This window comes from Ustilaginoidea virens, chromosome 2, assembly GCF_000687475.1.
Source record: "Ustilaginoidea virens chromosome 2, complete sequence".
Lineage (NCBI taxonomy): Eukaryota > Fungi > Ascomycota > Sordariomycetes > Hypocreales > Clavicipitaceae > Ustilaginoidea > Ustilaginoidea virens.
The window spans coordinates 1792529-1815966 of NC_057317.1; the positions used below are offsets into that span (position 1 = coordinate 1792529).

Genomic DNA, 23438 nt, shown 5'->3' on the forward strand with positions numbered 1-23438 from the left:
GCACCACGGATAATACAGATGTAGATATCCACGGCCATGAGCAAGCATGCATTGGGTACCTCTCAACCCCCCTCTCTCGGTTGAGGCAGCTCTCTCTCCTACATGTAGCCAGCTTCCTAGCCTCCTGCTCCCCCGCGCAAGCCGGCTTTGCCGACAACCGGGCCCTCGGATGAGGCACGGACCTGCAGCCCCCGTCCCTTCCCTCATCCTGCGTCCGTCCTCTTGGCTGCAGCGTCCAGCGTCTGGGGTATGGCCAACGTCGGGTACATAGCATTGCCAGGGCCAGGCAGAAGCGGCCAGGCTCAAGCTGCAGCCAGGAATGATTCTGCTCCCCATTCCTTGCCTTGCCTTTTGCCTGCTGGCTTGCCCGCAAACAAGACCAGTCTCGCCGCACCCGTCGTCATCATCCCATTGATCCCTTCCTTTACCTTTACCGCTGCCGAACCTTCATCGACCGAGCATTCCGTCCGCACCCCCCGCATGCTAGCACGGCATCCCTGCCACTCTACTGTATGTTGTACTTGCGCGGGCATCGCAGCCAAAAGCATCCCCGCCGCAGCAAGCACCGCACGGGCAAGGCATTCTTCTTCTTACAGCCAAGATTTTCCGCAGAAGAAGCAGTCCAATGCCGATGGCTGATCGGGCTTCCCTCGATTGACTGTCATCGCACAGGGAAAACGACGACGAACTGATGCTGCCATTGGCTGCGCAAAAGGCCGGCCCGCTGACCGGTTCCATTTATCCATTTGTCCATTTGTCCATTGTCCAATGCCCAAACCACCGGGTCCTTTGTCAGCCCCAAAAGCTGCCTGGGATCGGGCAGGCCGTCCGGAGGGACAGGTCAATCCTTTTTTTTTTTTTTTTTCCGGTCTGCCACTAGTACCAATGTGAGGTCTGGCCTGCCGGTTGAGGGCCATGATCTCCAATGACGGAGGCGTGCTGATTGCCGACTTGCCGCTTGGAAAGACGTCGTTAAGGAGGTGAAATTGGTAATTGCAGCTATCGTACTAAAGTGAATGCGTTGCAAGGACTAATTCGGATCTGCCTTGCCCGAGGCAGGCATGTCGGGAGCAGGTCGACAGTAAATTGAGGGATAAAATGCTGATTTGACACCCCAAAAAAAAAAAAAAAAAAAAAAAAAAAAAAAAAAAAAAAAAAAAAAAAAAAGGAAAACAAAACACATCATCCCTTCTATAAGCTCACAATCTCCCCATTCTTTCCTTCCATCTTTCCTCTCCAATGCCTTGCTCAAGCCGTGTCCAAAATCACAACCTCTGCCTCTTCGGAGCCGATGCTCTCGACAGACAACTTGTCCCCTGCATTGACGCCCTCGACAAACGCCCCGTCGCCCTCTGCCAGGTCGGCTTCCTCCCTCCCATCCAACCGAACCTTGGCCTTGCCTCCCTTGCACATGGCCACGTGGACATATACCTCCCTCTCCTTCTGCTGCGTGGCATTTGCGCCAACCACCCATTCAAACCTTGTCTCCGGAGCAATGATGCCCGCGCCCATGACAAGGTCTGCGTGGATGGGAATAGTATCAGCAATCACCCCCTGGGCATCCTCCTCCTGCTGTGCGGTAGCCGCCTCGCCGCCTTTGAGCGGGCTGAGAATCTTGACAAAGTCGATGCGCTTGTCCTCGTCCCTGAAATGACGAGTGTGGTAGCGCGGCTGCAGGCCCTTCCTCCAGGGTAGAGCCCAGATCTGCAAAAAGTGCACCGTGTCCGACTCGTGCTCGTTGTACTCGGAGTGCGCAATGCCGGTGCCGCCGGTGGTGAACTGCACGTCTCCTCTGTGCATTCTGTAGAAACTGTCCGACTGGCCGCCCTCTTTGCCCTTGGCCAGCATGGAATCGCGGTGCGTCAGCTCCCCCGAGAGAATGTAGCTGAAGATTTCGAAGTCCCGGTGCGGGTGCGTGGGGAACCCCGAGTTTGCGGCGACCCGGTCCTCGTTCAGGACTCGCAGAGAGCCAAAGTGCGTGAACTTGGGGTTGTACCAGTCAGCAAAGGAGAAGCTGTGATATGTGTTGAGCCAGCCGTGGTCGCTGTGCCCGCGGGCGCTGGACCGGTGAGGCGTGATCTTGGCCTGGCGGAGAGCTGATTTGGACATGCTGGCGGTCGACTTGAGCATGCGGAAAGATGGCGAGTCTTGTTCTTGGGAAGCTACGGTTGGCGCCGAGGAAGCAGGCGCGTCCAAGTTGATGAGAGTGCCGATCCTTTGCAATCTCTGCAGTATGCTTGCTGTGTGCCTGTTGATGATGCCAGGAGTGCCGATGATGATGATCAGGACGGAGACGGAAGCGACCAAAATCGAAGAGACGAGAGTGAGGCGCGACATATATACTTGGATGCTCCAGATGGGCCAGCGACAAGATGTCCGCGGTTCGAGGGAATGGCCGGTGTCATTTGCGGATTTCCCATCATTTGAAAAACGATGGGTAAAGCTTACGAGATGGGATTGAGAACTGCGCGGTAGACGAGCGACAAGTTCGACATACGACTGGGACCTTCTACCTCCAAGCCAGACGCCCTTACGCAAGGGTTAGTTAAGCCAAACGTAATCGCCCGCTCTCTCAACGCAGGGCAAGAACGATCGCTCGATTTCTGGTGCGAGGTTGCAGATTACTGGATGCTGACAGATTGTTTAGCAATCAGTCATCAGTCTTGTGGGGCCACCCGCGAGCAATTCCAGAAAGCATTGAACCACCAGAAAGCACCTCTAGAAAGTACCTCGTGTCGTGCTTGTACATGCCAGTGGCTTGCGACTTTGGCCGCCCTTGTCTCGCCATCGGGATCTGGCGACCAGCACCAGCACTGGTCATGGTGTAGCAGCATCGGGTGGTTTGGTCCGTTGCTGCCTGACATTCTTTTCCCGCTCGAGATGGCGTCCGATCGTTTGTAATAGACTTGATCTGTCGACGAGATCTTTGGGCATGACGGTCTGACTAATGCACCGGTGGCACCACGTGAATGCGCACATGACTTTCAAGCACGCAAGCTGGGGATGGTTGCACGTGTCTCTGGGTTTCTCAGGAACGAACCTGAAGACACGAGGTGCGGCTCAATGCTCGCACATTCGGCTTGCGTTGTACTTATTTTTCCCCCTTCCCTACTTGGTACTCCGAGCGCGTTGGGCATGTCTTATTTGAGACCCCTTCGCTGAGCTGAGTATTTATCTGCAATCGCAGACGTGCCCTCCCTGCACCTGGAATTAATTTTCCGCCCGATGCTATCCCGACTCCATCCCGATTCCCAACCTCCTCCACCATCTCGTCACACCAGCCAGTGGCGGCCAGTTGCAATGGTTGGTCAAAGCGGGGCTGTCGACTGCCCGCCACCGCCACTTTTCACCTGCCCACGCAATCCAAAGCTGCCGCCTGCTCCTTCCTTGTCGACCGATATTTGACAGTGCGCTACTCCGTACTCCACAGTACGTACTCCGTATTGACAACCATTACCCGTTCGCACACGCAAACACTCGCAGAAACGCGACAAAAACCCAGGCTATGGCAGCTGTATCAACGGAATGATGTGCTCTCATGAACCTACATGCATTGTGCATCTGTTTTCGGTCAGTCGTGACAAGTTTTTCTCTTCCACTTTCAAAACCTTCCCCGGGCCGCGGGAGCATCCGTTTTAGTGTCCGTCCGGCGTGGGCCGGTGGCTGGATGATGTGAAAGAACAAGGTCAATAGCTTCGGCTACGTGGAAGCTGGCACGGCCATTGTCCCCAACCTCTTGAAAAAAAAAAAAAAAAAAAAAAAAAAAAACCTTCCCCCTCGAGCCCAAACTATGTCGTCTCCTCTCTCTTGCATGGCGCGTTCCTCTCTTGCCTTTTGTGTTTGCAGCAACCAGTTAGCCTTTGATCTGAGTGGATTTTGGCCGACAGAGGAATGCGGCAATGATGGATTTCCAAAGCCGAAACCCCGAATGCATGGAAGCACCTCGTACGTCTGGATTGAGCCTTTTTCATCTTGCTGCTGTTCGTGATTGAAAATTCACTGCGGACGCATTCAACTAATCTGCATTGCTAGATCGCTGGACATCACGGGTGACGTTCCCTTCTGCTCCTAGATCAAATGACAACTTGGAAGAACCGCATCGCCTCCATCCTTCCCAGCAAAACCGCGGGCGTTCAGAGCACCCAGCATCGCCGCCTTGGTCACTTTCGCCGCAGGCGACCAGTGCCGCCAACCTACCTCCTACGTCTTCACCAACGCAGTCTTCTTCAGAACTCTGCGGCCCAAGCAGGGTTCTTGAACAATTGAGCGCATTGCCTCCCGCGCGGCAGCCAAGACCGCAAGTCACCCGTAGGGCACCAAGCCCAAGTCCATCCGTACGGTTTGACGAATCTCAGCTGGCGAGTTTTGCAGCTGCCAACTGTGCTCGAATGGACGCTTTCAAAGACGAGTTGGCTCTTGCTGCCGGCAAAGTTACGCCTGGCGTGGATGACACCCCTTATATACAATATGCCCTGGAAGCCTTGACGCGAGATCGCGAAAGCTTTAACAACACCCAGGCGCCGCCCCTCCCGTCGCCCCGCTCAGAGAGATGCAGCAGCAGCAGTGCAAACGCGCCACGGAGCTCGAGATTCATGGTCCCAGGCTTCGCAGCAGGCAAATCACCCCAAACGGCGCCGGAAACGCAACGTGAATCTGCTTCTGCCGTCTATGCTCCGCCTCGGGCTCGCAAGTCTGACCTCCAACCTGCCCAGACCACAATTCGCACCAGGCAGCAGACACCGCCGCGGTTCAAAGAGTATCAAAGGCTGGCAATGACGGGTCAATGGATACCCGTTGACAAGAACATGCTCCAGACGATTGACCCTCGAGGGCGTACCTATGCACCACTGACGTTTAAACCGCGAATCCTGCGACCGTTTTCCATGCTTACCTTGATGAGTTTATGCGCGCTGATGATGGCGGGACTGGTTTTTTGCAACGTATACTCGCAGAAGCACCTCGGCCTGACGCCCTACCCAGGCAGCATCTACTCGAGCCAATATTTCGTCTTCCGCATCTTGCCGCAGCTTTTGGCCGGCATCATCCTCCTGTACGCCCAAAACATAGTCTCGGCCTCGCTGCGGATCGCGCCCTTTGCATCCATGGCCAAGGAGGACCCGCAAGAGCGGTACTTGGCGCTGTTCCAAAACCTGTACCCCAAATCGTTTCTGCTACCGCAGCTTATGAGCGGCTCGTGGCAGCTCTGGGTCTTTGGCGTCAGCACGTGGCTGATGAACTTTGCCATTCCGTTGCAGAGCGCGGCCTTCACCTGCGTATACACGGACGACGCAGACAGGTGGAACTGGGCGGCCTCAGAAGCAGTGGTGTGGACACTGGTCGCGCTGTACGCCACTCTTCTCATCACGACGTGCGTCTTGATGACGTTTTGGTTTGGGCACTGGACTGGGCTGATCTGGGATGCGCGGTCCCTCGCGGACCTGATCCCCCTGCTTAACCGGACCAATACCCTGGGCAGCTATCGCCACAAGGGCCCATACGAGCGCAGCCGCGACTGCAGGGCCGAGCTTCGTGAGCGGTGGTTTGACAGGCTGGGGTACTGGCAGACGGAGGACATGACTACGAGGGGCATCTGGCACACCATCGGCACTTCGGCCATGCTTCCTGACCAGGATGCAGCAGCGGATATCAGCTTCGGCGGCGGCCATGAAGCAAGACCAGAGCGCGGAAGCAACGAGCTCTCGGTCGGCTCTCATCTGACCGGCTCGCCGGCGCTGCTGGAGCTGCAAGGCGCAAGGTACATGCCTTGGTGTCTCCGAGACGTCCCGCTGGTCATGTTTGCCCTGGTGACGGGCAGCCTGCTCCTGGCGCTCCTCACCGTGTCCTTCCTGCCGCAGACGAGGCTGGAGGCTGGATTCCCGCCCCTCGTCTCGGCGAAGCCCGGCGACTCGGCCTTTTCCGCGGCCAACTTCCTATACAGCTTCCTGCCAGCCGCTCTGGGCATGGTCCTGTTCTCGCTGTTTCAGAGCACGGACACGGCGCTGAGGATCCTCCAGCCCTGGGGCGAGCTGGCCCAGCCGGACGGCGCCGCGGCCAGCAGATGCATCCTGGCCGACTACGCGGCCTGCCTGCCCTTGCAAGCCACGTGGGCGGCCCTGCGCAACGGGCACTGGCGAGTGGCCGTCGTGTCCCTCATGGCCCTCGTCTTCATCTTCATACCCATCCTCGGCGGCGGCCTGTTGATGGCGCTGACCTCGCCCGCCCAGCAGGTGCGCATGTATCCCCACATGCCCGTGTTCGGGGTCCTCCTCGCCCTGCTCGTCCTCTACGTGGGCTGTCTGTTTCTCCTCCTCCCCCGGCGCAGGCAGTTCGGCCTCCCGCACGCGGTGGACAACCTCGCCTCCCTCATCGACTTTTGCACGGCAGAGGACCTCGTCGAGGACGCGGCCTTCCGGTCCGTGCTCTCCCGGGACGACCTGCAGACGCGGCTGGGCGTCGGGCGCGGCGACGGCCGCGAAGAGAGCGTCTGGTTCTTTGGCATCTCAGCCGGCCGCGACGAGAAGCGGCTGAGCGTGCGACGGATGGATCGCTACACCGGCAAGATGAATTCGACGAGGCTCATGGCTTCAATGGTATGACGGGAGGGATGCCAGTCACGACGGGTGACTCAAGCAAGGTGTCGGGAGTCCCTTTTTTTTTTTTTTTTTTCGTTTTTCATTTTTTTTTCTCTTTCATCTTTTTTCCCCTCCTGCGCATCCCAATCCCATTGCGGATATGAGGTGAAAAAAAACATTGGCATGCCAAACACCCCGGTATACAGGGCAGCGAGTGTAGGTCTTTGCTCAAGCGCGTCGGAGTTTTTGGCATTGTGGCATCATCATCTTTTGTTTCTTTTTCTTTTTCTTTTTCTTTTTCTTTTTCTTTTCTCTTTTTTTATTTTCCCCGTCGGCATTCATGTCTGACACCCGCATGCATGGTGGCTGATGAGTCATGAGTCAACGGCTGGAATGTTGCGGTGCACATGTTGGTTGCGTTGCGATGTGGTCTCGTTGAGGAATGCAAGTTGCCCGTGTCGATCGAGCCATGGAATCGGAAGGTGGAGTCGAGGTTTGTTGCCTTTTTTTTTTTTTTTTTTATCTGCACGCGCGCTGTATGTATGTATGGATCACGGGAATCATGAATCACTGTAGCATAGAGGTAAAGGCGCATTGTTTTTTTCTTCTTCTTTTTTTCTATCCAATTCGCTACGGAGATTAGACCCGGCTTGCGCGTTCCCTGCACAAACCGTCTCGTCTCGTCTCGTCTCGTCTCGCACGAGAAGAAGACTAGGCAGACGTTGCGCAGCCACCGTCTTGCGCAGCAGCTGCTGTGCTTGTCGACGGCTTGCCATACCGGCCACCTCTGGAATGCAGACATTCTTCTCCACAGCCGCCCCCTCGCCCCAATTGCCATATCAACTCTCATTATTGATGTCTTCCTCATGACGCGTTCGCGCAGGTTCCGATGCCATGCCCCAAGAAAAAAAAAGAAAGGAAAAAAAAAAGAGAGCACAGAAGAAAAAGGAAAGAAAGGGCAAAGTCGTGAGTCGGCTGAGCACATTGCAATCGTGACCTCCTAAATCATTTCAACGTACTTGTACTGCCTTGGAAACAGAAGCCAGGCCAAGGAACAAAAGAAAAAAAAAAGTTTCATCAGATTGTGCCTGGTACCAGAGCACAAGAGCACGTTTCAAACGTCGTTGCGCCATCGTGAATCATATGCCGGGAGGGGGGGGGGGGGGGGGGGGGGGGGGGGCAGCAAAATGCTGCCAAGAGGGAAAGCAAACCCCCCCCTCCCAAAAAAAAAAATAAAGAAACAAAAAGACGGCAAAAAAGGCAAAAGGAAGCATCGAGGGAGTGCGAGACGGCGTCAGCGACTCCTCCTGCCCAGCAAGCGACCAAATACATCGTGCCCACGCTTCGATTGCCCAGACAGTGCGTGGTCTTCGTCAGGGGTAGGGGGCGGGTTAGGGATGGACCGCCGGTTGCGTCTGCGGCGGTGGTCGCTTTCCGAGTGTTTATGGAAGCTGAAGAACTTGCGGCCTTGGTCTCGCTCGTCGTCCGAGTCCTCTTCGAACACGGAATGAGGCTCCCCGTCCGTGTGGGAGCCCGACAAGGCGGCCAGCGACTTGAAGTGTCTCGGAGCTTTGGAAGGGGAGAGTCGAATCTCGGGAACAGGCAGGTGAGTGGCCGAGTGGGAAAGAGCAGAGTACATGGTGGTCCTCTGCGAGGAGGGGAAGGACGAGGACGAGGACGAGGACGAGGACGAGGAGGAGTCGTTTGACAAGTCCCCGTCGAGGGAGTCGTTTGCGCGCCGGTGATATGACGTCGCAGGCCTTGGGCAGCTTGCGGGTTGGACCGGGCCGAGGTTCCAGCTGCTCGGCTGCACCGCGTAGCTTGACCCGTCCAAAGGCGCGGGCAGGCCCATGCAGGGGGTCAGAAAGACGTCTGCCGGACGAGGAGGTCTAGCGGGCGGGGGACGGGGCACGCACGGCGACGACCGGTGCTTCCTCTCCCTGGCCAGAGCGAGAGGCGGTCTCCTGGGCGCCGCCGGCGGTGGAGAGGTCGGCTTGGGAAAGGCAGAGTACGTCGGCATCGGCTTCCTAGGCGGCTGCGGAGCGCGGGTGGGCGACGAGGAGCGGCAGTCAGGCAAAGGCCAGGCGGGCGGCGCTTCTCTCGGCGGCCCAGACGGCGGCCCAGGCGGCAGCGAGGCCTGCTTGCCTCGACGGGGAGACGGCAGCAGCGCCGGATACCGCTTGGTGCCGAGGGCGCCGGACGCGGAGTGAGGAGGCCAGAAGCTATCCCACAGCTCGGCCATGTGCGCGTGGTACTGGTAGTCGTCGTCGAGGGAGACCTCGGAGTCTGTGCGATCCTCAACCAGTCCCGGGGCCGAGCCCTCGGAGCCCAGGGAATCTCGTCCCGTGGAAGAAGCGTTGGGGCAAGGGGTGGACGGCGACGCACAGGCAGGCGGCGTGGCTGAAGTCGAGCCCCTCCGAGGATACGAGTAGTTGGCGACGGGGTAGTACTTGGACACGAGGGCCAGGTCCACCAGGTTGTTGCCGGAGGATCGCTGCATGTCTGGGAAGGCCGGATGGGCGGGCAGAAAGATGCTTGACTGCGGGGGGGGGGGGGATTTGTGTGACGCAGATGGCCGCTTTATACACGCTGCTGCTCGGTTGGTGGGAGGCTTTTGCCGGTGCCGCAAGACAGTGCCACTGGTGTTTTCCTCTTCTTCTTCCAAGGGGGTGGTGGGTTTTGGAGCATCGAGGGGTGGGGTTTATCAAGGGAGCCGAGACGGGAAGGATGTGTGTGTGGTCAGTCTGGTAGATGAATCCAACTTCTTCTTCAACTCAAAGGACGGCAGCTGGGCGGTAGCATCGTGGACGGGGTGGTGGGTAACGGCGAGAGCTGGGAAAGAAAACAAGTCAAATGTCAGCAGCAGCTTTGCTCGTCTTGTACGAGCCAGCCAGCCAGCCAGCCGTTGATGGGCGTTACCTGTCCTCTGGGTTTGCCCATGGCCGGCCGGCCGGCCACAACGGCGGGAGAGGGGTGGAAGCAGCAGACGGGGGGGTAAAAAAAAAATAGCAGAAAAATAGCAGAAAATAGCAGAAAAAATAGAGTATAGTGGGGAAAAAAAATAATAATAAAACAAAAAAATGAAAAGAAGCCGCAGCTTGGGGGCGCGACGAAGAAATGTTCCCATCACGCACATGCCACGCGCCCACATTTGCCGATTTTAGCGTGCTCGTGGGGAGGTTTAGTTTGGGTTGCCTGGGGCGGGCCCAGGCCAGCCAGCCAGCAGCCGAGAAGCAAGAAACTTTGCGAGGGCCAGGCCAGGCCCCACCAAGACACAGCAGACACAGCCAGGCTGCGCATGCATTCCTCCAACGAGGGGAAGAACCCAGCCGGCGGCGGACATGTCCAGCGAGTACTCCGTACCTAGGTATGTACCTAGGTAGGTACCCAAGGTACTTGACGTATCGAGATGCATTCATGTCCCGACGCGGCCGAAGCGTGCTGTGCTGCGCTGCGCAAGGGGGCCTGGGCTGCATGAACCATGCATGCACGGGCATGGGCAGCTGCGGGCTGATGTCGCCAGCCAAGGTCAGGGTCAGGGTCAGGTCAGGTCTGGTCTGGTCTGGTCGACGTCAACGAGGTACCTATACCTAGAGGCTCCTAGTGTCTGGTGTACTCCGTACCGCGGCTCAGCTGGCGCGGGCAAAAACTCCGCGGGGGCAAGCTCCTGCCAGTCTCCATCAGTGAGTGGCCACTGACCAGTGACAAGTGACCCAACGCCAGATCGGCGGACTGCCAAGCCCTTGCCTTGCCGTTGCCTGGTATGCGACACAGGACATAGGCGAGCTTTGCCCAGCAGCCGGCACGGCATGGCATGCGCCAGGCTGCCAGCGTGGGGATGCCTGGTGCGCACAGATTACACCAGCACAGCCAAAGGCGGGTGGGTACCGCCTAGGAACCTAGGTACGGAGCACCCAAGGCAGTGACACTGAGGGGGGGGGGGGGGGCCGGCACTTAGTTGGGAGTTTGTTATTTTCCGTTTGTTTTGTTTTGATTTTTTTTCTTCTTTCCGTGTCCGTGTCCGTGTCCGTGTCCGTGTCCGTGTCTTTGTTTTCATCTTCACTCCGGTGGCGTGTGACGGTTTCTGCCTGTTTCCACGGGATGTGACTCTGCCCTCGATACACATGCTGGGCCAATCAAGTCCTCCCCGTGTCATGGACCTCGACTCCTCGGGATGCCCAGCGCGCGAAGGAGCCCACGGGTATGGCAGGTGGTCGGTCGCTGGTTCTCGAGGCCCAAGAGTGTCTCGGCCCGGTGCATGGCATCGTCCTGCAGGGAGGTTCCCAGTCGAGGGATGCGCAGCCCGCCGCTAGCCCTCGAGGATGATGAAGCCTCTAGTGATCGGCACTGACGCTCGTTGAGATTCGACGCCTCTGGTTCGCGTCCCGCGGTTCGCATCCCTTGGCCAGGGTCCACACATGTCGCGGGTGGCCACTCCCTCCAGATATCCCCAATGCCCTTGGGGTCGGTCTCTTCCACGCGAGTCTACCGTGGTTAGCTGCTCGTGGTTGCCAGCAATTGGCCTGGCCTGGGGGGCACCATCGGCGGCCGAGTTGAGGCTATAGCAGGTGCTAGAGTCGTAGTGAGCCCCATGCCAGATGCCAGATGGCCCTGGGGTGAAGGGGAGGTGGGGGAAGGGGATGGGGAAGACGGAACCGTCGAAAAATCATGGGGTTTTCTTGAATCCTCCATCAATGTCATCTTTTCGTCTTCCCTCGCCCCCCCAAAAAAAAAAAAAAAATAGTGCATCCAAGGCGCAAGCACAGTGGTGGGTGCCGCCTGGCACGTCCTCTACACGTGCCGAGCACCTGCGTAACCCACGCTCAGCGTCACTTGGCCAGCTGGCGTTGACTCACTCGCTCGCTTGGGCAGCGGCGGCTCGAATTCCAGCAACGACCTCGACTTCGACTTTGACTTCGACTTCGACTTTGACTTCGACTGGTGACTATGGCAACGCAGCTTCCCTTTTCTTCCCTTCGCGCTGAATGCAGTGAGGCCTCGATCGGCGCGAGCGAGGCCTGTCAACTTCGCCTGCCGGCAAGGCCGTATCAGGTCCAAGTGCTCCGTTCTCCGTACCGAGCACGGAGAACTGAGAGGTACTTGGCTTATTACTTGTATACATGCATAATGTTTCCGCGCCCGCCAATCCACCGAAAAAAGTTCCACAATACCTTGTACCCCCTGGTCTTAGCACATGGACCTTGCGGGGTCAATTGACCAACGTTGCGTAGGAGGTACGAGGTACGAGGTACGAGGTACTAGTCTTGATCCAACATCCAGTCGGCAAGGAACTTGATCGCCAAAAAAAACGAGGGAAAAAAAAAAAAAACCGTAAAGACTAAAGAGATCTTCCCTTCCCTTGGCCGGAAGCACGCCATCCGCGTCTCGACAAATTGCCCGTGCATGAATCTGCATGCATCCTGAAGCTCCTTCCACAGCTGACGTGTTGCTCTGTGCTCTCCATGCATTCATTGTGTGTCGTCCGTGAGCCGGTATGGATGGCAGTTGACCGCCCGGCGACCATCTGATGCGAGCCATCGCGTTAGTTGGACCTGGGGCGGCTTGAGGCTCTCTACGCAAAGATGCAGAGCCACAAAAGACCAAGATCGTCAAGCGGCTTTCTCCTCCTGATTGCAATTGGCTTGGTGGAGATATATACTATAGATGAGGTTTTGGTTAGCAATCAAGGAGATCATTATGATGCCTCGGGGCAAGGGTTGGTAGCATCGCCCCATCCTCATAAATCAGTCATCAAAGCAGCAGCACCAATGCCCAAACACCCGAAAACGGCTTGTGTCGCGCCTACCAGTGGCGGCGGTTTGGCATGCAACGTGACAGACAAGCTGCACGAACAGGCCGACGCAGATTCAGTCGGCTGGAGAACAAGGCTCTGCGTCGCCACAAACCAACAGGCCCGCAACCACGGACAAAGCAGGCATTAACCTGCTTTTCACCTGCCGCGAATCACCTGGATTAACAGGAAACCCGTCCAGAACCGCCACTCTGCAGCTCAAGTGAGGCGGGCCCCTCTCGGAGATTTCATGGCAACGGCTTGGGCAAGGCGAGCATGTACCTGAATCAGCCCCAGTCTGGCAGAGCGGGAACGGGGCGATACCATGCACGACGTCCATGGTACGTCCATGTATGTTTTGCTGCCTTGCAGCATGCATGCTGCAAGGCACCTTTGCAAGGATATGGTCCTTCTGGAAGTCTCTTATTCACCAGGGATCACTACGGAACTGCCCACTGACATGTGGGAGAATATCGCAAAGCAAGCGGGCCCATCCCCTCTGTTACGATGGCATTCGACTACCTGGGTAGGCATTGTCGTGATCTTGGATTCGCAGAGACGACAAGGCAATTTACAACGCGGGCATGGCAAAAGCGGGGAAATAGCGAGAGACGGAGAGAGCAGGGGTTGCGATTTCGCGCGACATGTGGGTGAGACCTCCGGGCAGGTCAAGAAGGGCTCATCTCTACTCCGTAGAGCCTAGGGCCCCGTTCCTGGACTTGTTTCGATGCCCATGTGTCAACCGTGCCGTGCAGGGGGAGGACTCAGGCCTCGGAAGAATGCTTGTCTCTCATTCTCCCCGGGACGTCAAGCGGTCCGTTATTCCCGCTAGTCAACTTCTCCACTCGATCCCTGTCTTTGCCGCGACAGAAAGCGAAAACGGGCTACGAGGATTCGCGAGCATCGCAGGCATCGCAGGCATCGCAGGCATCGCAGGCATCGCAGGCATCGCAGGCATCGCAGGCATCGCAGGCATCGCAAGCATCATCAACAAAGGGCACATGGAGCTAAGCAAGCGGCACCCAGCTCGTGCCCGCGCAGAGGCCGTTCCTCAGTTGCTGCACCTGCTGGCGCTCGTCGGAACATTGGATATAAAGTGGTGATCCGATACAGGCCTTGGCCTTTTTGATAGAAAGCTACTTTGCCCTGCTCTTCATCTAAAAGTCAATCCCAGCAAAGACTTTACACTTTGTACCTAGCCATTATAGGCAGGCACGTCGAATGGCCCTCGTGGGACCCGTCGGTCGATACAGACAGGGGCGCAACTCCGAGAAAAGCGGGTTGACAGTCGACCGGACGCGTCGGCGAATTAGCGCGTGCTGCCTTCCGAAAGGGGTTCGAATCCGGAACTTGAGCGTTGGAGCCGAATCGCCCGCCCCACGAGCAAAATGGATGCGACCGCGAGGGCTCTTTGTCACGAGGAGCACGTAAGCAAGCGATTTTCATAGGTACCTACCTGTTCATGTGGAGACCGACAGGGCCGACAGCCCCAGTCACTCCGTCGGCCCCACTGCCTTGGCATCTGCCATCCCTTGCAATTTGCAGGACTGAAGAAGCCTTCAACGACTTTGCTTGCTTTCCCAGTCTTAAATTTTTTTCTTTCTTTTATACACCCCCGAGAATCGCTGATAGCGGGCAGCCCCGCCGTCGCCACATAGCCAGCGTCTCGAAGTAGGGATCCTGTCTTTTCTTTTGCAAAAACCATTAACAGTCACAGTCAGTTCTTGACGCTTCGACGTCCAAGAGAATCATCATCACCAGCGAGCGAGAACCAGCCTGGACTCGGCTACTGAGCGTGGCGAATGACAAGGGGCAGTCTAGTCGTCACCTTGCGGGCAGGCAAGATCCGTGGTCGAAATCTAGGGCGCACTAGCGAACGGCTTTGCTCCATTGTATTCTGGAATACTGGCGTCTCATGTGGTCTGAAGCGGGCTTCGTCCAATGGCTGCAGAGCCGGTGCCACACCTCGAGTCGACCCTGAGCTTGTTCCTGAACCCGTCACCCATCGTAAGCACTTGGCTTGCATTGACTAGTCCGTTGCTCCGCGCAGACGGCTCCTTGCTCTCGGCTCCCCTGGTCCACCATAGCCCTCAGTCCAACGGCTTCCATAATCCATGGGCCCGGACGAGATCTCGCCCAGTCGTGCCGACGCCCTACCCTGCCTGTTCTGGCGTTCCATGGGCAATATATCTTGGCAGAAAAGCCTCATGGCACCAGTCCCATGACAGAAGGAGGTCCCAGAGTCCGCTTTGTCTTCGTACCATCAGCTCACCATGGCTTGGGGACGGGTAGGGCGTTCGTTGTACGCCAGCCACCGGCCAGACAAAACGCGCCTCATGCCTCCTCCATCATTGAAGCCCTGGCTTCCCTTCTTCTCCCTTTCCCTCTGCACCCTGCCTTGATCGGTGCCAGAGATCGGCTTGGTACATGGCCGCATTGCAGACAATTTCGTTTGCGTCCTTTCTTTGAACTCATCGTCACCCTCCTTACATTTTCGGCCTAGGCCAACTTGCAGTCCTTTTTTTCTTTTGGGTATAAAAAGCATTGTGCCGCAAAGCGTCATCATGTCTGTGCAGATTGGAAGCGTTGCGCCCGCGCTGAACGCTTACTGGGTACGGGAGTTGCATAAATCTCAACCCAACCTTGTCAATGTTGCCCCGATGAAGCAAAGGGAATGTTAACCTCCGTTGTAGGGTCAATGGGGCGGTTACCGATTGCGCGACGTTTGTGACTCTGGTGTGCAGTATGCCACCATTTCTTTCGTAACCAAGTCTCCAGAGCAAGCCAATGGATATCCAGCGACCAACTTTGGTGCCAATTGCGCTGGTGATGTCTACACCATCAATGGCCAGAGGACAGAGCTACTCAGCAACTGCCAGCTGATCAAAGAAGATATTCCCTATTGCCAAGCCAAGGGAGTCAAGGTGCTGCTGTCCATCGGTGGTGCCCCCGGCCCAAACACCAACTACAAGGTCTCCAACTCTGCCAACGGCCGAGATTTCGCTGATTTCCTCTACAATGCTTTTGGTCCCTATGATCCCAGCTGGTCGGGCCCTCGTCCCTTTGATCTCGGTGCGAACCAGCACGTTGCTGTGAATGGGTTCGACTTGGACCTGGAGGATCCTAGCGTCGGTGAGTTTGTCCGTTTGCACATGCAACATGGCTGTCGTCTTCCCCCTCCGTCGATTTTTTTTTATTTTTTTTATTTTTGGCAAGGCCGCTTATTTCGCCATGGCAGACTTGACTCCTTATGAGACCATGGTCAACCGATGGCGAGATCTGGACAGGAACTTGCTCATCACCGCTGCTCCTCAGTGCGTCAAGCAAGACTATCTCGACCCCCTCATCAAGGCTGCCAAGTTCGATGCCCTCTTCGTCCAGTTCTATAACAACAAGGTTTGCGATGCCATCCCTGGCAATGAACCTGGAGACAACTTCTCTTATGACGACTGGGTAGCCAAGCTTCAGACCGGGCAGAGCGTCGACGCCAAGCTCTTCGTCGGCCTCCCTGGAGCTCCTAGCGCCGCAGGCTCAGGCTACATCACTCCTGCCGCGATGCAGCAGTTGGTTTGCCAAACTCAGAACAAGAGAAACTTTGGCGGCATTTCCTTGTGGGATGCCGTGTTTGCTCTGAACAACAAGGACGGAAACAACAAGAGCTATATCCAGAACGCCCTTGATGCACTGACGTTTGGCTGCAACCCGATCCCGACCACGACGAGCGCTACAGCTACCTCGGCGACGACGGCGGCCACTTCCACATCCGCGCTCACGACAACCGCGCTCACGTCAACCGCGCTCACGTCAACCGCGCTCACGTCAACCGCGCTCACGTCAACCGCGACCACGTCAACCGCGACCACGGGTACCACAGACATCAGCACCAGCCCAAGTTCTGGCACTTCATCGGCGATGACATCTCCCAGCAGCTTCCCCGCTGTGTCAATCTCGACTCGCTGGTCCAACTCTACCATGACGACCCAGTCTGTTTCCCTGACCACGGTCATCAGCACCAGCCCGAGTTCTGGCACTTCGTCGGCGATGACAACTCCCAGCAGCTCCCCCGTTGCGTCCGACTCGACTCGCTGGTCCAGCTCTACCATGACCTCCCGGCCTGCTTCCCTGACCACGAGCACTGTCTACACCACCAGCACGTACACAATCACGTCTTGCGCCCCTAGCGTAACTGACTGTGCCAAGGGCCGCGTCGTTACGGAGACTATTCCCCTGTACACTACGGTCTGCCCCGTCGCGGAAACCGCCCTGCCTGCTAAGCCCACGACCACGGGAGGAACTGCCGCTCGAACCACCAGCACCGTGTACACAACCAAGACTTACACCATCACCTCTTGTGCCCCCTACGTGACCAACTGCCCAGTGGGCAAGGTCACTACCGAGGTGATGGCCGCGTACACGACTGTCTGCCCTGTGGAGGGGACTGAGGCTGGCAAGGTTCCCCAGCCCACTGCTGCTTCTGGTTCCGGCGACGTTGCGGCGCCCCAGACCACCAGAACCACGACAGCCACCATGACCGTCTACCGCACCGTCAAGCTCAACGTCACTCCGTCGGCGGAGACGTCTGTCGGCAGCTCTACGGCTGTCGCACCCAAGCCTTCCAGCGGGGGCTGCTCCGGTCTCGGGTGCGCCGGTGGTGCTACCGTCTCTACCAGCAGCTGGGCCTGGACCACCTCTGCCGCCAGCGCCTCCAGCAATTCCACTGGGGGATGCCCCGGTTCTGGCTGTTCTGGTGTTGCCGTCCCCACCGGCAGCTGGACCAGCTACGCCGGCGGCCCTTCAACTACTCCCAGCTACGTTTCGGGCGCCGGTGCTTGCACTCGCGCCTTCGGCCTGACCGGACTGATTGCCGTGATTGCCGCCGCGCTTCTGGTCATGTAGAGGGGATGGATATCCATCGGATGGCGAATTTCGTTTTTCCTGTAGGTATATATTCGACGGTACAATGATTTCCCGTTTGGGCCTCTTCGTGTTTACATCCTTGGGGCGAAATGGGGCACGCTGCGTTTAGTGCTGGGACGGACGAGTTGGATGAAACCATGCACATATTTCTGAGAGAGTAATGGCTATCTTCTTTTTGTAGGCAATGTGGAACGCTTGATTGGCCTTTTTTTTTCTATTTTTTTTTTCTTTTTTTTTTTTCCCCCTTCACATCTTTAACCTCGGACTTGAGAGTTTGTCAAATCAATTCGCGCGTCACATATCCTTGTCCCCCGCTTGCTAGACGCGTGACCTTTGGTCGGTGTGTGACCCGCCTGCTCTCCCTCTCTCCAAAGCCAGCGAGTGGGTAGAAGCCAGCAAGCAGATGGCGGCTGCGGCCCGTGCTCAGCAGGTCGGCGGTGCCCCAGCCGTAATGGGCCCTTGCGCGAGCGAAGAGAATTGACAGCAGCAAGCAAGCTCCTTTTAGTACGGAGTGCTCCCTGCTTCGGCCCAGTCAAAAGGGGGCGGGCGGTGTGCACTCTGATGGCATGGCCGGAAACGTCCATGGGAAGACGTCATGGTCATGGATGATGGAAACATGAGACCGGGCATCATCCTGCCCCACCTGCCCTGCCCGCCTCGCACTTGGCAGCAACCACCAGCGGCAACTCGGGCGATCTTGCCTGTTTTTTTTTTTTTTTTTTTTTCTGTTGCCCGCCGTTAACGACCTGCGGCAGAGTTTTCAAGTGCCGTGGGCGAGTACCAATCCAATCTCCTCCTTCCTACCTAAGCTGACCTCCTAAATTACTGCTGCCTGGTCTGGTCCTACATTACCGCTGCCTGGCTCCAGCCTTTTTGTACGGAGCTCGCCCCGTGCCCATCTGTCCGGTGCTATTGATCTTTTTCTCCTTTTTTTTTTTTTTTTTTTTTTTTCCCCCGCGTGGCCACAAGCTCCAACCGTTCAACGCTTTCCCCTCTGGCGACCTGACCCCCGTCGCTAACGTCTGGTGTCCTGGCAAGCAGCAGGTCTGGTTAGCTCCGCAGTGTGACCTTGTCGTCTCTCCCCCGCAGTGCCCGCACCTTACGCCACCGCCACCCCCCCCCCCCCCCCCCCTCGAAGTCGACATAGCTCTTTGGCACTGCCGGCTTGGCTTCCCTCAACGTCGAGACACGGCTTCTTGGTGACAACCAGTGGCCATCATGTCCGACGCAGGAGATAGGTACGTCGCCTCGGTTGCGCATTTCGCAATGGACGCTCTTCTTGCTCGCCGCCACGCCTTCATCGCCCCGTCGCCCGCCCTTGCTTGGTCCATTGTGCTGCGCTGCGCTGGCCTCAACTCAACGGCTGCGTTGTAGCCCCTGAGCTGAGCCGCGTCCCCACGCAAACCACCATGGTCGACCCCTCTGATCACTCCCCCGTTGTCGCTGCCCCGTTTGGCTTTGCAGTAAACTGACATGCCGTCTCTCTTTCGACCTTCGCAGCTCCCATAAACGATCCAAGTCGGCGGCCGCTTTTGCCCTGCTTCGCCGCAAAGATACCCGGGAAGACGAGTCTGGCTCGGAGGACGGTCGATCCGCTGCTCCTCCTGCTGCGGCTTCTTCAAACCCTGCTTCGAGATCATCGGGCAACTCCCTGGCACACCAGCCGAGTACCCGGGGACATGGCTCCAAGCTTTCCACCTCATCCGCCTTGCTCTATAAGATACCCTCTCCGCAATCTTCTGCCTCTGGAAGCAGGAATGGCCCCGCCCATACCCAGCCCGCGAGCTTGGAACAGTCAGTTCGCAAGTTCAGGGTTGTCGAGGCCCTGAGAAGCGGCGACACGGCCGCCATCTCCAAAGCCGTGCGCGAAACCTCCGACAACGCGCCCCGACCCAGCATTTCCTCCGTTTCGACCCTGGCCGGCGGCCCGTTGGAAGACACAACCGTCCTCCACTTGGCCACCCAGTGCGCCGAATACCCCGTCATCGAGTACGTCTTGTCTGACGGTGCCGCCAGCGTGGATGTCAACGCAAGAGACAAGGATGGCAATACTCCGCTCCACATTGCAGCCCTTCAAGGACGCACCCAAGTGGTCAAGCTACTGCTGGATCAGCCCGACATCAACGATTCCGTCGTCAACCTCCAAGGAAAGCTGCCCCTCGACCTGGCCCGAAATCCCGACATCTTTCAGCTTCTCCAACTATCCCGCTCCCTTTTCATCGAAGCCAAGGTGAAGCAGGTGCAGGAGATAGTCGCTCAAGGCGATTATGACTCGCTGGCGCAGGTTCTCGAGGAGCCTCGCTTAAAGACAGTCGTCGACATCAACAACCCCGAGTTCGCCTCTGAACCAGCAACAGTCGAGACGGGGGGCACGCTGCTCCACGAAGCCGCACGGAAGAAGGACACGCGGCTCATCCAGGTCTTGCTGCTGCATGGCGGAGATCCGTTCCGCCGTGATCGCAAGGGGAAGCTTCCGCAGTCCGTCACACACGACGACACGGTCAAGGTCATACTGAAAAAGTCCCCGGCGGCCGTTGCGGCTCAGAGAGGCATTCAGGAAAAGGCTGTTCTGGGCCATGCGGCCTCTCAGGGCATGGCGGCCGCCGGTGTCTCGGACCCGATGGCCGGACGCGAAGCCAGAGAGATGAAGGGCTACCTGAAGAAATGGACCAACTACCGCAAGGGCTACCAGCTGCGATGGTTCGTGCTCGAGGACGGCGTGCTGAGCTACTACAAGCATCAGGACGATGCCAGCTCCGCTTGCCGTGGCGCAATCAACATGAAAATCGCCAAGCTGCACATGAGCACCGACGAAAAGACCAAATTTGAGATTATTGGCAAGTCGTCCGTCAAGTACACGCTGAAGGCCAACCACGAGGTCGAAGCCAAGCGATGGTTTTGGGCCCTCAACAACTCCATCCAGTGGACCAAGGACCAGGCCAAGGAGGAGGAGCGCCAGGCTGCTCGCAGCGCAGAGCTGCTGAAACTCGCCAAGGCCGAGCAAAGCTCTCTTTCGCCCCAGGAGACCCAGGCCCACGGCGAGAATGCAAGCCTGCCGGAACTGCAGCGCAGCACGTCCCAGGTCACGAGCCGCGCCACGTCCAACAACAGGGCGTCCCCACCAAAGGTCGGCTTCGCGGGAACAAGCACGATTGGAAGCAACGACGACGACGAGTTCGCCGACGCTGCCACGGATGGTGGTGCCTCCCGCATACGAGGCCACGCCGGACCCCTGGTCTCGGGCGAGGTGGACGACGAAGACGACGACGACGACGACGACGACGGGAGCGTCCGCGACGAGCCTCGAGCCACCAAGGATGCGCTGAACATCACAGCCCAGTCGGCCAAGCTCCAGCTGGAAACCATGTCGAGCGTGCAGAGTGCTCTCATGAGCGAGCTTGCACGGAACCCCGCCACGCCACTCTCCGACGCCCAGGTCGCCCAGGCGCTGTCTACATATGACGCGGCTATCCGAAGCTTGGGCGGTCTCGTTGGCGATTTGCTTCGGATTTCCAAAGACCGGGACGCGTACTGGCAGTATCGGCTGGATCGCGAGGCAGATTTGCGGCGCATGTGGGAAGACAGCATGCAGCAGGTTGCCCGCGAGCATGAGGAGCTTGAAGCACGCATGGCCGAGGCGGAAGACAAGCGACGGCTGACCAAGAAGGCTCTTCGCGAGATGAGGCAGGCCGGAGCCGGCGGCGGCGGCGGCGGCGGCGGCGGCGTTTCGGCCAGCGGCACTCCCACGACCGAGGTGCGGCAAGATGAGGTGGACGCAGCGGTGGTGGCTCCGACCGCGACACTCGTACGAAAGCCAACCGCTCTGGATCAGCTGGGTGAGCTTTCGGAGAGCGACTCTGGCGACGAGGACGAGTTTTTCGACGCCGTGGATGCCGGCGAGGTTGAAGTTGCAGGGATGCCGCAGGATGACGGCGGCCCGCAGCTTCGAAAGGATGTCGTTGTTTCCGGCATCGACATCAGCCCCTCGTTTAAAGGATACGAGAGCGGCATTCGCCAGCGCCTCAAGCTGGAAGTGGACGACCGTCCAAAGATTTCTCTCTGGGTAAGTGTGACGGGAAACTAATGCTGGGATCTCTTGGCAAACGTGGTTGGGGGGGGGGGCTGGTGTTGTGGTTCGAAAGACTAACGCGAGAGAACCTTGCAGGGCATTCTCAAGTCCATGATTGGAAAGGACATGACCAAGATGACACTGCCTGTATCGTTCAACGAGCCCACATCTCTCCTGCACCGCTGCGGGGAGGACATGGAGTACGCTGATCTACTGGACCTCGCGGTGGAGAGGGCGGATTCCATTGAGCGGCTGGTTTACGTTGCCGCGTTTGCCGCCAGCGTGTATTCTTCCACGATTGGACGCGTGGCCAAGCCGTTCAACCCGCTGCTGGGCGAGACGTTTGAGTATGTTCGACCAGACAAAAACTACCGCTTCTTCATCGAACAAGTCAGCCACCACCCGCCGGTCGGGGCGGCGTGGGCAGAGTCACCACACTGGGACTACTGGGGCGAGTCAGCCGTCAAGTCCAAGTTTTACGGCAAGTCTTTCGACATCAACCCGCTGGGCACCTGGTTCCTGAAGCTGCGACCGACGACGGGCGGGCGGGAGGACTTTTACACGTGGAAGAAGGTGACGACATCCGTGATTGGCATCATGACCGGGAACCCGTCGGTGGACAATTACGGACCGATGGAAATCAAGAACTGGACGACTGGCGAGGTGGCGACGCTGGACTTTAAGGTCCGGGGCTGGAAGGCGTCCAGTGCCTATCAAATCTCGGGCAAGGTACTGGACGGCGACGGCCACGTGCGGATGAGCCTGGGCGGGCGATGGAACTCGAAGCTGTACGCCCGGCTGACGCCCGGGTTCGAGGCGGCGGTGGACGGCGCTCAGGATGCGGGTCCTCTGCACAAGGGCGCCATGACGGATCCAAGCCGGGCCTACTTGGTGTGGGAGGCCAACCCGAGACCGGCCGGGATCCCCTTCAACCTGACGCAGTTTGCCGTGACGTTCAACCACATTGACGACAAGCTGAGGCCATGGCTGGCCCCCACGGACTCGCGGCTGCGACCGGACCAACGGGCCATGGAAGACGGCGAATACGACTTTGCGGCGACGGAGAAGAACCGCCTGGAGGAGAACCAGCGAGCCCGGCGCAAGCAGCGCGAGGCCAGGGGCGAGGAGTTCAAGCCAGCGTGGTTTTCCAAGGCGACGTGCGAGAGGACGGGCGAGTCGTACTGGAAGTTTGACGGCAGGTACTGGCGGCAGCGCGAAAAGGCCGGGCCGGGCGGCGACGCGGCGGCGGCATGGGAGGGCCTGGAGCGGATTTTTGAAGATGCGGATGACGCAGCAGACACGAATAGCTGAAGGGGGGAGATGAGATGTCCGGCCGAAGGCGACAACGGAGGAGGGCCTGGGGTTTCTGCTGTAGATTTTGGTTTTTGCTCGTTTGCAATGATGAAGCATGATGAAGCGCGGTGACGCGTGCCGGTGCCCGTCGCGGCTGTACCTGTGCTGGTGATGCGGGAGGTGTGGTGTGTGAATCTGGGGGGGGGGACGGGCACGGTCGGGCGACCACCTCGCGGCGGGGAGCTCTGGACGGCAAAGGGCTTCGGACGGCAGAGTTGGCCGGCAGAGCAGGCGGCATCTCTCTCGGGCACGTCTCTCGCGTCGACTTGGAGTCGTCTCTTTGGCGCAAAGTACGGGCAGCCGGCATAAGGGGGGCGGCCGTACGTGGGGAACGTACTACTACGGAGTACGGAGGAATACCTCTCACGGAAGTGGCACAGTGCATAAAATGTCGCGGTATACATGTACTAAGCATCGCCGGCAGCGGGCGGTTAGCGCCGCTTATCATCTGCTTATATTTTTATGTCTCGGCCTTTCTGAGATGGTTTGTGCGGTTGGTTCCTCGTGAACCGAACCCAGAGGCTGGGAGTCGCCCTTATTAGATGGTGATGAAGGACTTTTGTATCCTTGGCCAGGTAGTGAGCCCAGAGGCCGTAATGAGATAGTAATCAAGGACTTTTGCGCGTATAGGTCGGGAGCCAGGTCGGAAACCCAGGTCGGGAACCCGAGGACTTTTGTGCATCCTCGCTACGTGAACCCCACGCATGGTCCCAGACGAGCACAAATATCGCGACTT

General features: G+C 58.0%; 6 protein-coding genes across 6 annotated transcripts; 4 read left to right on the top strand and 2 right to left on the bottom strand.

The window, feature by feature from the left end:
* Positions 1-1248: 1248 nt before the first annotated feature.
* Positions 1249-2109, bottom strand: UV8b_02229 (uncharacterized protein; the record flags this gene model as incomplete). Its single annotated transcript, XM_043139727.1, has 1 exon — positions 1249-2109. One exon carries the CDS (start codon positions 2107-2109, stop codon positions 1249-1251), a length of 861 nt encoding a protein of 286 aa, XP_042995661.1.
* A 1823-nt stretch (positions 2110-3932) lies between these two features.
* UV8b_02230 (uncharacterized protein) lies at positions 3933-6596 on the top strand (the record flags this gene model as incomplete). Its single annotated transcript, XM_043139728.1, has 2 exons — positions 3933-3945; positions 4033-6596. 2 exons carry the CDS (start codon positions 3933-3935, stop codon positions 6594-6596), a joined length of 2577 nt encoding a protein of 858 aa, XP_042995662.1.
* A 1270-nt stretch (positions 6597-7866) lies between these two features.
* UV8b_02231 (uncharacterized protein) lies at positions 7867-9072 on the bottom strand (the record flags this gene model as incomplete). The annotated part of the gene is made up of 1 exon (XM_043139729.1): positions 7867-9072. One exon carries the CDS (start codon positions 9070-9072, stop codon positions 7867-7869), a length of 1206 nt encoding a protein of 401 aa, XP_042995663.1.
* A 3935-nt stretch (positions 9073-13007) lies between these two features.
* Positions 13008-13466, top strand: UV8b_02232 (uncharacterized protein; the record flags this gene model as incomplete). Its single annotated transcript, XM_043139730.1, has 1 exon — positions 13008-13466. One exon carries the CDS (start codon positions 13008-13010, stop codon positions 13464-13466), a length of 459 nt encoding a protein of 152 aa, XP_042995664.1.
* Positions 13467-14927: 1461 nt separating this feature from the next.
* UV8b_02233 (uncharacterized protein) lies at positions 14928-17259 on the top strand (the record flags this gene model as incomplete). The annotated part of the gene is made up of 3 exons (XM_043139731.1): positions 14928-14975; positions 15057-15495; positions 15602-17259. 3 exons carry the CDS (start codon positions 14928-14930, stop codon positions 17257-17259), a joined length of 2145 nt encoding a protein of 714 aa, XP_042995665.1.
* Positions 17260-18498: 1239 nt separating this feature from the next.
* UV8b_02234 (uncharacterized protein) lies at positions 18499-22660 on the top strand (the record flags this gene model as incomplete). Its single annotated transcript, XM_043139732.1, has 3 exons — positions 18499-18518; positions 18781-21343; positions 21446-22660. 3 exons carry the CDS (start codon positions 18499-18501, stop codon positions 22658-22660), a joined length of 3798 nt encoding a protein of 1265 aa, XP_042995666.1.
* Between the last annotated feature and the right edge of the window lie 778 nt (positions 22661-23438).